This window comes from Alligator sinensis, unplaced genomic scaffold (genome assembly GCF_000455745.1).
Source record: "Alligator sinensis unplaced genomic scaffold, ASM45574v1 scaffold1000_1, whole genome shotgun sequence".
Classification (NCBI taxonomy): Eukaryota; Metazoa; Chordata; order Crocodylia; family Alligatoridae; genus Alligator; species Alligator sinensis.
Window position 1 is genome coordinate 381,468 of NW_005842478.1, and position 13,767 is coordinate 395,234.

General features: G+C 44.8%; 1 protein-coding gene across 7 annotated transcripts in view; it reads right to left on the minus strand.

Moving 5' to 3' along the window:
• The window catches only part of RSPRY1 (ring finger and SPRY domain containing 1), a 77,417-nt gene extending 63,656 nt beyond the window's left edge, over positions 1 to 13,761 (minus strand). The window contains exons 1-2 of one of the 7 annotated variants that reach the window (XM_025212708.1): positions 13,360 to 13,463; positions 355 to 546 (exon numbers count right to left, since the gene is read on the minus strand). Coding sequence is in view for 1 of the 7 variants with exons in the window: in XM_025212705.1 (XP_025068490.1) it covers positions 13,360 to 13,757 (398 nt within the window). In the remaining 6 variants the exon portion in view is untranslated. Of the gene's footprint in view, positions 1 to 354; positions 547 to 8,682; positions 8,783 to 13,359 lie in introns of all 7 variants that reach the window. The other 6 variants (XM_025212706.1, XM_025212705.1, XM_006031023.3 and 3 more) reach the window with 6 other exon arrangements.
• Positions 13,762 to 13,767: the final 6 nt, after the last annotated feature.

Here is a 13,767-nt window from a genome sequence, read left to right on the forward strand (position 1 = left end):
CTCTTTCCTGACTGCTGCTTGACTTCAGACCAACACAAATTAGGGGTGCAGAGTGGTTTGCCGCTTATTTTGGTATGTTTTTACCACATCCCCACCACTGTCAGGACAGCCTCGTGAGGATGCCCAGCTCACCAGCTCCCACTCACATACCCCAAACTCAGAATCATGGCAGGGAAGCCTCTCCAGGGACATGGAAGCACTGTAGACTTACCCCTTATATTACCACAAGCTTCCCAGACAGGAAGGAAGATTTTCTGCAGCAGAAGACTTGAAAAAAAAATAATCAGCCCCTGCAACAGAAACCCCACATTGGGGTATAGGTCACATGCCTGACAATATCGATATGAAACCTACCCGAGAGGCCTGGTCTTGATCATCTTGTGGAGCGTCAATGAGACTTGGTTGGAAATTACATTAGTTTTGTTCTCTCTCTAATATAAAGCCCAGGAATCAAGGATTCATCTCCTCCAAATATTTGGTTACAGCCAACCATAACATTGCTTCACAGTGGAAAGAAAGCCTTCTCTTCCCAGAAAGATGAGGATACTGCTAAGCAAATAAGAAACTGAATTATAACTGGAAAAACAAAAGCAAATTTCAGCCACTAAACCAGTTCTTTCAGCTCCCACTCATTCCCTTCCCAAGAGCAGTAGGCACCAAATAAGTTTCACACCAACTGCAAAGAAGATTGGAAAGAAGAGCCCCAATCAAATTGTGATGCGTTTTGGCTTCAGCCTTGTCTGAGGAGCAAAGGAAAAAATAATACACTTTATGCTTCAGAAATGCACTGAAGTGACAGGATATCCCATGAAATGCCTGTGAACCCAATCAATCGAGATTTATTTTACTAAAACCAAAGTAATCTCCGAAGTGGACATTCTTGTTCAGAGGTCTAATGTGAATTAACCAAAATGGGTGCGTTAATTACATCACGTTAACCTTTCTGAGTATCCCTGGCTAGCTGAGGCCCAAGATACTACTAAGGTAAAAATTCTAGAAGTGACCAGTAACGGAAGAATTTTCTCCTATGAATGAAAAAAGCTCACAGGAGCAACAAATAAATTCAGACTACAGATTAAATTCCAGGTAATGTACAGCCAAGGGAGAAAAACAACTGTAATGAATACAACTTTGGAATAATCTTTTCCTCAGGTACCAAAATACATCAGGAAGATATAACAGTTAATCTTTCAAAATTTGTAGCTTTTTCAGGTAGACAATTAATAGATGCTAGGGTCGGAAGGGACCTCAACAGATCATTGAGTCCGACCCCCTGCCCTGGGCAGGAAAGAGGGCTGGGGTACGGCGACCCCCGAACTGAACAACCCCTCCTTTCTCGTGGCTGCAGAAGCCGTCAAGGAATCAAAATCTGAAGTGCAGAAAAAGCTGTGGGAGATGGAGTACACTTGGTGGAGAAACAAAGCAACAGAACTACAAGCTCCTACTGATACAAATAACAATCAAGGTTTTATCATAGATTTCATAGGGTTGGAAGGGACTTATTAGATCATTGAGTCTGACCCCCTGCCCTGGGCACGAAAGAGTGCTGGGGTCAGATGACCCCAGCCAGATGCCTATCCAGCCTTCCCTTAAAGACCCCCAAGGTAGGGGAGACCACCACCTCCCTTGGAAGCCCATTTCAAATTTTGGCCACCCTTACTGTGAAAGTTTTTCCTGATATCTAGCCTAAATCTGCTCTCCATCAGTTTGTGACCATTGTTCCTTGTTACCTCAAGAGGTGCCCTGGCGAACAGAGCATCTCTGATCCCTTGCTGTGCCCCCCTAATGAATTTGTAGGCAGCCACAAGATCACCTCTCAGCCTTCTCGAGGAGGCTGAAGAGGTCTAGGTCCCTCAGTCTCTCCTCATAGGGCTTGTCCCGTAAGCCCCTAACCATACGAGTGGCCCTCCCCTGGACCCTCTTGAGTCTACCAACATCCTTCTTGAAGTATGGAACCCAAAACTGAATGCAGTACTCCAGCTGCAGTCTGGCCAATGTCACACAGAGGGGAAGTATCACCTCCTTGGTTCTATTTGTCATGCATCTCCTGATGCATGATAAAGTGCGGTTAACTTTGCTGATGATTTCATCACACTGACGACTCATGTTCATCTTGGAGTTCACTATGACTCCGAGATCCCTTTCCACTTCTGTGCTGCTGAGAGGGTCGCTTCCCAGCCAGTAGGTGTGGCCAATGTCACACAGAGGGGAAGTATCACCTCCTTGGTTCTATTTGTCATGCATCTCCTGATGCATGATAAAGTGCGGTTAACTTTGCTGATGATTTCATCACACTGACGACTCATGTTCATCTTGGAGTTCACTATGACTCCGAGATCCCTTTCCACTTCTGTGCTGCTGAGAGGGTCGCTTCCCAGCCAGTAGGTGTGCTGGATATTTTTGCACCCTAGGTACGGCACTCTGCACTTGTTCTTGTACTGCATCCTATTGTGTACTGCCCACTTTTCTAACCTGTCCAGGTCTGCCTGCAATCTTTCCTTACCCTCCGGAGTGTGCACTTTACCCCGCAATTTAGTATCATCCACAAATTTGAACCACATCCAAGTCACTGATGAAGATATTGAAGAGTACTGGTCCAAGGACCAAACCCTGCAGGACTCCACTACCCACATCCTTCCAGTTTAACACCAACCTGTCTACTACCACTCTCTGGGTGTGACCACTAAGCCAATTTGCCACCCACCGAACTGTATAAACATCTATGTCACAGCCTCTTAATTTATTTATGAGAATAGGATGAGATACCGTATCAAAGCCCTTGCTAAAGTCCAAAAAAACGACATCCACCTCTACTCCTGCATCTAAGCATTTTGTGACCCTGCCATAAAACAAAACCAGATTGGCATGATCTACCTGCTATGAATCCATGCTGGTTTCCCTGCTGCATTATTTTTCCTGCTGGACTGCCAGAAAAATGCTCTTTCATAATTTTTTCAAAGACCTTTCTGCACAACTTCACAAACACAGTCTGTGTGTTAAGAACCAGGAATAAGTAAAATAGTTTCTCTTTAAAAAGCTTTTATTAAAAAAAGTAGAATTGTTTTAAACTAAAAGAGAATGTTTTTGAGGTAGCTTTTATTTTTATCACAATGAAATTACCTTAAAATGATCATTGAAATGCTTCATACTAATAAAAATACACACCAAACTTCTATGAATCATGCCATAACCTACAGTAAAACAATGACAATACCCTTGTTAGGCAGCATGACCAATGCACTATGAAAGTATAAAATATAGCAAAAGAGTTTTGGATGTATGAAAGATTTTGATAACACTCTTTGATAAAAGAGGTTCAATGCTGGCTCATTTGGAAGCTTGAACTTCTAAAGTTGTCAGACAATTACCTACGATAGTGAAGCGCACAGTGTAAATAATATGTAGAACCTCTTATTCTTAGCTTTGCAAAATATAAGCGCTGAAGTGACAAAACTGTGGTTATGGGGGAACAAACTGCACACTGCAATCTCAAGACAGAAATGCTGGCTACTGGTTTTCAGGAAATACATATAAAAGGGTGCGTGTCCTGTTATTTCAATGAGAATAATTTAAAATGTATTCAGAATAGGGATGGTTTTGTGGTTGAAGGACTAGACTGCGATTTAGGAATGAGCTCTCCTAGCCTTTCTGTACAATACTAGACAAGTTACATGAACTGTGTGTGGCTGTTCCTCATCTGTAAAGTGAGAATACTACTTTACTTCTTCGTCCGGAGAGCGGAAGTTCTCCGAGAGGCATGGACTGCTTCTTTCTACATGTACAGAATCTTCCAGTGGGGGCCAATCATCTTAGGCTGCATTTCTACATCAGTTGTTCTCAACCAGGGTGCCACAAAACCTTTTAAAGGGTATTCTTTCAACACACGTGAAACTGCTCCACACGCTTCTGTTTCCAGGAGGCGCATGTGGGCAGTAGCTGCAGCAAGCATGGGGCCTGCTCCCCGGCTTCAGTTTTAGCCCCTCCCTGCATTAGGTTTTGCTCCCCTTCTCTGTCAGCTGACAGTCTGCAAATAGCAAATGCAGACAGCAGCCTCCAGCAGGACTCTTTGGGTGCCTCTGCATGTTTCAATTATGTTGTATAAAGAATGAGAAATCACACTGCTGCACACCCTCTTCTTTTTAAAGAAAAAAAATCTTAAATCAGGTAGGAATGCCAGTAACAGTCTTTCCTGTTTTTTCTGGCTATCTTCATGAGGAAGACCTTTGGAAGCGGACACAATCTCCACTGAATATTACTTAATCATAATTTAGGAAGCATTGGAATTAGATGTTAAGCTTAAGATTTTATCTGCAACATAGAAAAAATAAATCCCTCCCCTGCTCAACTGCTCAGTTTTTAGTTTTCTTTATTCGCTGTTTTTCCAGTAACCAGTGGGAGTCCTCAGGGGCAATACAGACCTGAGGAAGTACATGCTTTGTTTTCTATTGTGCAGATCATCTTTATGGGCCTGATCCTACATACTACCACTCATGCATACATGCTAAAATCCGCATCTGCCAAAGTGAGAAAATAAGTGAACTGCACAACTCAAATAGGAAAAAACAGTCAATCTCAATTTGTGCGTGTATGATGAGAAGACTGCTAACAAAGACGGGATATGCAGGGAATACAGATCAGTTGAAATCTGGCCCAAACTGAACTGTACATAAAAAAGCAACATCACCGCAGTTAATAAGATGTATTACCAAGAGAAATGTTTCCACAATTTAAGAATTCCTCTAGCACAGATATGACAAACGTGAGGCTCATGGAGCCCTTCTACCCAGAGGGCCTGGCCTGCCACTGAATTCAGGGCTCCAGGGCCTGATATGTACATAGCCATCAGCAGCAGGGGAGTAAGTGAAGGCAATGCAGCCTGCATTGTCATCCTGCAGCCGCCAGAGCCCAGCTACTGGGCCCCAGGGATCCTGCCAGCGCCTGGGGCACGTTTGACACCCCTGCATTTGCAAACAGGATGTATGGGTAGGCTCAAAATATAATGTCACTGCAAGGTAGACATCTGCAGCCACAAGAGGTGGTTTCTTGCAGCCGACTATAGTAAGTATCCATAATGGCTCCAAGGAAAAGAGCTGGAAAAGAACAGGTATTTTTGCATACAGGTGAGCCCCAAGCTCTGGACAGCCATAAAAAAAATCCATTTTTATTGTCGGGAAGATTAGAAAGATGCCAGTTAGACTACTGCCAACAGCTTTGGTAATTTTTTTTTTTTTTTTGAACAAACCAAAAAGGTACAGAGAAGGATTAGTACAGTGGTGCTCAGTTTTGGCCTCATGGGCCATTTGACTAGCAAAGCGCTGGTCCATGGTCCAAACTGGGCCCCATGCACCAAGATCAGGGCCCCAGGACCCTGATCCCGGTATGTGGGAACTGTGCATAGCCCCTGAGCCTAATGCCAGTTAATTAGGAATGGGCTCCAAGGGCCCTGTGCCACCCCAACCTGGTTTGCATCTGACAAAGTTAGTCTTTAAAGGTGCCCATCCTGCCCTGCTGTATGACAGAAAGAAATGGAATTTGCCTGGTTTAATCTTGGCAAAATAATGGTTGAGATGGAATATGATTCGTCTGTATAAAATACATCTGTGGATGCCTAGGGCAGAAGGGCTGACGTTAAAGAAAAAGTGGTCTCAGGGCGAGATGCAGCTTCACAGGAGAAGTCACACACTGGAACTATTTTTGCACTGAGGTGGTACGCTAGCAAACACCTGGGGATCAGAAAGACAAGCTTTAGTTTAGGCTCCAGAAGATTTTATGGGCATGCATGCACAAGCGCAAGCAAGGAAGGCCAGACCAAGCAGCTGTGCCCATTTTATCTGAATTAGGTTTCCTTCCTTTGTTCAGTACTCTTTCCTCTTTAATCTTTTTAATCTGCTTTCACTCCTTCTTGGCCCATATCACAATTAATTCTATGCACCAGGACGTCTGTTGGTTGCCTGCAGCAGACAGGAAGAACTTGCTTTCCCCTGCAAATACATTACTTGGCTTTTGTTGTGTTCCATGCTCCAACCCACCCCTCCTAAACATCAGACAGGCTATAGCTTGAATGGGGACAATAGCCAGGGCATACTGATATTTAGAGGGCTCTCACATGCCTGGCTGGTAGATCTCAAAACACATGGTAAGGGTAAACCAACTGCCAAATTTGGGATCAGGAAGGAATTTTTCCTTAAGTCAAATTATTAAGGACTGAAAAACTGTAGCCTTCTATATAGCTCACTTCTTAGGATCATCTGGGCAGATTTTACTTAACTAATACCTTGACAATGCAGGGATCCAAGGCACTGCTGACACCCTTGACAACTTCTTTCTTACTACAGGAATAGCGCAGACTCTTCACACTCAAGATCAAAGGTTTGTTATGGGATAGTTTATGGTCTGGAGTAGGAAGCAGAGCAGATGGTGCTACGGACCCTTCTGGGACAATATTTTGTCACGCAGGTGTAAAATTAGACTGGAAATTGAAAGATTGAAGTTCTGTAAAGGTCCATCAGAACAAGTACAGGGGAAGGTCTTGCTGATCTAGGAGATCCCTTTCTACATTTCTAAGTAGGGTGTGCACCATAGCACCACACCTTTAGACAAATGTTTCCCAACTTCTTTCGCCCAATGGTACACTTACCTAAATATAAAAAGCACGGTGGCATACCAGATGTGGAGCAGGGGGCGAGGAGGGACGATGATGGGGAGGGGTGGTGCGCAGCCAGTCAGATGACATTTGGGGCTGGAGCCACAGTCCCCGTCTGTCTGTGTCCACACCACCAGCTAGGCAGGGGGCGTGACTCCAGCCCAAAATACCTGACAGCACACCAGTGTGCTGCAGCACACCGGTTGGGAAATGCTACTTTAGATCATACCTCAATTTTCAGGCTAAAAACTAGCAATTCTAGCTAGTAATTAAGCAAGAAAGTTAAAGGAGCTGGGATAAGTTTATGGAGGGCATAGGGAAATGGAAAAGGGAGCTCTGGCACTCCAGGCAGGTGTGATGCATGGATTTGTCATTCTGGTCCTGAGGTTCCAGTGCAGAGTTCAGTGTGGGGGGGTTTTCCTCTCTATTCTTCTGCAATTTCCTGATCACTATGGCCATGTCTACATGGAGCGTGGACATTTGTTTCCCCACGGACAAGAAACAGTACCACACCTTGCAGTGGCGACACATAGGGGGTTCACAGGGGTCCACATGCACTCCCTGAGAGCACTGGTGCACACCCTGATAGGCAGCATTCCCCACTTAGGCGATGGGTAGGCGAAAGCGCTGGTGCCCCCCCAAAAGTGCCGGCCGGGAAGTGGGGGCACCAGGAGAAGCGATCCCTGTGGTCCCTCCTGCAGCCAACTGTGCCTACCCAGAAGTGCTATTGGCCACAGGGGACTCCTACCCCCCAGTCAGCACAATTCGCCGCGTGGGGGGGAGGGGGGCGGGAAAAGGACCCCGGTCGCTGACTGGCCACTGGGGGGAGGGGTGGAGGCGAGTGCCCCCCTGACTCAGGGGGCACCAGTTGCCTATGACACCTTGTGCCGCTGCTACTTCTCCCCAGGGAACGCCTATGCTATGCACCCTCTGGCACACAGCAGGTTACCCTAGGTGAGGCAAGGGAGGCTGGGGCCAGCACTGGGCCGGGCCCAGCAGCCTTACCTGGTGTCCTGGGGGCCTACTGGCGCTGCAGCAGCAGCCACCCTGCCGTTTGGAGCCTGGCCGGCAGCTGGAATGTAGCTCTAACTGCCCATGCTCCAGTTTTGGTTTTGGGTGGCGCACGCTGCCCCTACATGCACTGCTAGGGGGGTAAAAAAAAAAAAAACAAAAAACCAAACCAACCCCCCACCCCCCCAAACAAACAAAAAAAACCCACACTGCTACCTTGCAGCGTGGAGAACAGCTGAATGACACATTGGGGTACATGGTGCACCACAGACGTGTCTGCAATGCCACATACCCCACGGCCACGCTTGTCTGGATGTGGCCTGCAAGGGGCCAGGAAGGAATTTTCCCCCTCTTGATGCTACAGGTGTCAGCTTTCTCCACCCTCTTCCCTATCTCCCTCAGAACTGGGTGTTGGCTACAGCCAAGGTCAAGGATTTTGTACAGGGTGTTCCTGGCCAGAAGGTCTTGCTACTCTACCAAAGGTCAGACCAAATCACTACATTTGATATCAGGAAGGAATTTTACCTCACAGTCAGATTGCCATGGTCTATGGGTTTTTTGCCTCTCTGTAACAACTACTTCCTGTCCTAGCAGTGGCAGAACATGGACAGTACCCTCACTATCCTGCTCTACCTGTATCAAGTTAGGGTGCTTTTGGGCATTGTGCCAGGTAGCTGTGGATGAGGGGCAACATGTGCATTTTTCAGTATAGGTTAGACAAAAACTTCTATAGGATTTTTTAGATAGGGATGATCCTTTGAGCACGGGGTTGAAGATGACTTCCTAAGATCCCCTTCCAGACTTCTATGGTTTTGTGGCACATATGGCCCTTGAAAAATATTGTCCCATGTGGAAAAGCTGGCAAAACAATTTATGAAATAAAAACACTGCTGACAACATCACCGGAGCAAACCAGCAGATAACGAATAGAAACATTGCAGATCATCATGATGACCACAAAACCAAGAAATAAGGCTCAAATTAATAGCAACAATAACAGAAATCTAATGCCTTTTTGTTTTCCTTACCATTCTTCATGCCATCTTGGTTGCAAGCCATTTAAACCAGAGTAGTATTTCATAACTCAAAATAGCAAGGAGGGAGGGGGTAAACGCAAGAAGACTAGACCTGAAAAAACAAAAACTCGCAAAGAAGAGACACAGTAATATGCAAAGACTCAACTGGTAAGACTCAAAGGATAAGGTATTTGTAAGAACATCAGTAAAAGCAAGAACTCTTGTGGTAATGATGGACAACACTGAAAGGACTGTGACTGAAATTATTGACATATGTGAAATAAGAGCAGAAGGCACAGAAGAATTTACACCAAAAGTCAACTCAGGCTATTGAGACTGGCAAGATAGGACACCTCAGGAACAGAGTTGCATTATTCCTAAAACAGAAGGCAATCTAGCCTCTTACAGCAGCTGTTCATGTTAAAGGTGACATTTAGAATCTAATCCAGCTAAGTAACAGAAGTACAAGTACAGGTCCCAACTTAGTAGCCCTCCAAAGAAGAAATTGGCATGTTTTATAATGGTCTACTGAAAGCAATACAGGAAGTGTTGAGACAAGGTGCATCAGTGATGGGAGTTTTAAAATGAAAAATTAAAGATCAAACTGGAAGGGCATGTGTCTTGATAAAAGAAACAGTAGGGGTTGGGGAGACATGAAACAACACAAAAATGGGATTATGAAAGCATCTGAACAAGTGTTGGGCTACTATGCTGCATCTGGCTGACAGCATAGGAAACTGAAAAAAAAATAAAAACAAAGATGCAAACTTAACAGCAGAGCACAATATACTGACCAGAAAATTGAACTAGAAAGCAGAAACAAGCAAACGAACAACTGAACAATTTAAGGAAGCAGAACATAAGAAAAAGAGGGGCTGCATATTGTAAGATAAAATAACTGACTGGGACATTTGAGTTATGGATGCTGGGAGTGAAAGACAAGTGTGAGAAAGCTGAGGAGGAGTAAGCAGAGCACGCTATAGAAAGTAATGTACCAAACATCTGAATAACATGCTGACAACAGTAAACTAAATTATCCTCAAAAAGCTTCCCAGTGCACTCTAGGAAAAAGAGACACCAAGATTCTTAGAGGCAGCCGTAAAGGTACAGGTATACCAAGTTTAGAAATGGCCAATCCTGACTTGAGTCAGGATCCTTCCAGGTCCTTTTTCAGCCCTAGTTCCTATGGTTCTAGGAAAGACCTTGACAAGTTTGACAAAGAAAAAGGCACAATGAAGTTAACAACACAATTGCAGAGGTGCTGGAATGGGCAAGGAAATATGACAGAGGCAATGCACACTATTTAGCAAGACTTACAAGAGTAAATACTTTAGTACAGAGGTTTTCAACCTTTTTGGATCAGTGTACCCCCAGCGGCTGGACATGGAGCAGAGTACCCCCGGCAGTCAGACACGGAGCAGGGGAGGGGGGTGGCGGTGTGCAGCTGCATACAGAGTGGCAGCACCCACTGCGTGAGAGCTTCCCCCTACCCCCCGCATCTGGCTGGTCGGGCGGTGCCTGCACGGCAGCGCAGGATGGCGCATGACAGCACTCTGTTCCTGCCCGCCCGCGCATACCCCCTAGGGCCTTCTCAAGTACCCCCAGTTGACAACCCCCTGCATTAGTATATTAGGCAGTATATTACTGGCTCATAAAGAAGAAAGCAAGAGCATGTGTAACAAACACCTACAAAAGCAATTAGTTTTTACAGTGTCCTGGGAAAAGCATTGACCAAGCTACTACAGATGAGAATGAAAGTGTAGTAGTAGTAGTACTTGCAGAGGAACAAGCTGGATTTAAATCAAAGATGAAGTGCAACAGGATCAACTATCTGTGATACGACACATTTCAGAGAAATTCACAGAACAAAACCAAGCAGATTACAATATTTTTTTTACACTTCAAAGAGCCTTTCAACAGCATCTGGCAAAAAAAGGATATGGAAAGTTTTGAGAACATATGGCATCCTTGAGAAATTGATCAAGGTGATAAAAAAATATCTGTAGCAAGCTGAGAAACACCGTGACAGCAGGCAAGAAGCTGATGTAATGGTTCAGGGTGACCATGGGATTGAGATAAGGATGATACTATTGCCAGATTTGTCCAATTTAGCACTGGAAGAAGTACTGGATTTAGGATCTAGAGAGATGAAAAGGGAGGAGTCACTATGCAAGACAACAACAAATAAGATTAAATCCACAGATGATATGTTATAGCACTGACCAAGGAGAATTTAAAGAAAATAAGTAACAAGATAGATAAGGAAGAGTAAGATTTAAAACAAGAAGATTTGAAATCAGGATCAGTATGGTAAAAATATTAAAAATGTCAGCCCAAAAGGCAAAGATCATTAATGAGACAAAGAATTAGAAAAAGGGTGGGGGGAGCAGGGGACACAGAGAGGGATCTTGTATCTTGGAAGATTAGTTTAAAATAATGGGAATTGGCAGAGGGGAGGGGGAAAAAGAACAAAGGCCAGTCACTACTACATTCAAAAAGCATTTCCAAGTCCAAAACTAAAGACAGTTCAAATGAAAATTAGCACTTGAGACAGCTGTTTTGTTGATACTGTTGCACAGGATGGAATTGTGGAAAACTTACAAAAGATACTGACTGCAAGAAATAAGTTAGTGGAGAGGGAACAGTGAAAGTTTCAAAACTATAGAAAAACTATGAAAGGACAAGGAAGCAGCCAGAACAAAATAACGATCTCCTTTCTTCCCCTCTCCCACCCCCACATTGTTATAAGAAAATTGAGAAGTAACAACTGAGTAGTTTGAACATGTGTCACGAATGGACCTCAAAAGGACACTGTGAGCAAGCCATGACATAGAAGCAAGAGCAAGAAATGAAAAACCAAGGAAACGGAGATTATGCTCATGCTATTAAAACTAGTGAAACCATGATGTTAGGATAGGACAAAAAGATGTGGGAAGACTTCATTCAACCTACTCATTTCTGGAATGTTATTTTTAAACAGAAGTCTACAAACTCAGTGATAATGGGCACATTTACAAAAGCATTAATGCACCGTTGTTATGTGGCATTAAGTTTAGTACCTCTAATATGAGACACTAATTAAATGTGCAGTAACTAGCGCTACTGCGCAGTAGGTCTTTTTGTGACAACGTGCAGTAGACTAATTCTACTCTACATTAGCATGTGTTTTGCCACAACGTGCTAAGCATCTCAGGTGGACGCACCCACTAGCACACCATCAAAAGAGGTGATGCTCAGCCCATCTTCACTGTCCAAATTAACACAAATACAAAGAATAAGTTGTGATAAAATAAATGCTATCTTTAAAGCTTTTAGTCAATTAACAATCTTAAGATGTTTTTGATAACACAGGGAAGGAAATTTGCTTTATAAGGATATCCAAGTAATGAGTGCGCCACTTTTGTAAATAACTTTAGATTCTGAGTTCAAAGGACTCTCCCATTGATCAAAATGTATGCATAAGTTCAGAAAAATCCTTTTGGGTTTTTTCAGGTTCCCAGAAGGATCCTAGATTAAATCACTATCATCTGATACTACCAGAACACTCATTGCAACCTGATATATTACAGCTTCTTTTTTGTGAATCAGGAAGCTCTCTCTCAAAGCCTCTGAAATGCTATTGAGAAGTTAGAAATCATTCTTTGAATGAATATCCTTCCAGCCAGGGTAGTGGATTTTGAGGTATATAATTTCAGGCCCGGGAAGACCTATTGAGGTTATACTTCACTTGTAGGGTTTATATAATATTTCTAACCAAAATATCAGGTAGTCCAGTCTTGCTTCATACCACCACACCCCCAACACATTTAAGTGTAAGCAGCATAATGATTTTAAAATGCTATTTGGGTTAAACACATCCTTGAGCATTTTGGTGCATCAAGGTCTTTATTTCTATGTTCTGTTACACAGAAGAGAGCTTAATTTGGGTGTTTTGTTTTGCCTTTTTAATGGCATATAATGAACATAATTTATTCTAAGCTATTCTATTAAAGCAATGGGGCTCACAGTAAGTAAAGTGATCTTAATGCAATGTGTTAAGCAAGGGCCATAGAACATGGACCAAGACCTTGTAGGTCTGGCTAATACAAGTATTATGCACCGACTTCCAAATCCTGATCACTTTCTTCACAAAACCAGTTTCTCTAAAGGGGAGGATCTGCCCCCGATTTAGCTGTACTTGCATGTATAACAGAGAAACCTTGTGAGTACTGCATCTAGCCTTCCAGTACTTGAAGGCTAGTGGTCTTCAACCTTTCTAGATTCAAGGCACCCCTTGCTAGACTCAGGCAGGAGTGGATCCAGAGGGGCACTGGTGTAGTTGCACCTCTCCTTTAACCCCTGGTCTGCCCAAAGTTTAAAACCAACTGCCTGGCAAAGACAGCAGCATTTCTGTTCAGGCAGCAGTGAGGGAGTCATTTGAATTCATTGCTCATCAAAATCTAGCAGATCCCTTCTAAAACTCTTCAGTCCGCAGGTGTTAATGACCCTCTCTACTTTTTAAAGGTCTTGATGCTTCACTAATTCAGCCGTCCTTTCTTCTACAATCTTGCCGCCTACACAGCTCCCATTTCACAGTCCTGCAGGTCAACTCATTCCAATGAAGTTACGTTTGTTTTTGCTTCCACCTTAAACGCAATAACACAGCCCGAGGCCCCTGGCGCAGGAGTAAAGCTCCTCCTTTCATTTTACCTGCTGTGCTCCACCCGCACCCCTCTTAGAAGCCGGACAGCCCCGGCGCCCGGGCAGCGACCAGCCCGCACGGCTCTCTCGATGCTGGACCACAGCGGAGCCGCACGAGGGTGCAGCGCGGGGCTCCGGGCTTTCTCGCAGGTCCTGTCCGCTCGCGCTAGGGCCCGGGAGCCAGGCCGAGAACCGCTACTTCGGACCCAGCCCCGCAAACCGCGCCCAGGCCCGGCCTCCTCCCGCGGGCGCTCCCTGACAGACCTGCCCCAGGCTGCGGCTCTTCTCGCCCGGCCCGGGCTCGGGCCCGGTGCGCGCCGCAGCCTACCCCTGGCGGCTCCTTTGTGCCTGGCGCTGCAGGGCGGAAAGATGGAGGCCTCAGGCCCAGCCCGTCCCAGCCCCACCATCCAGCTCCAG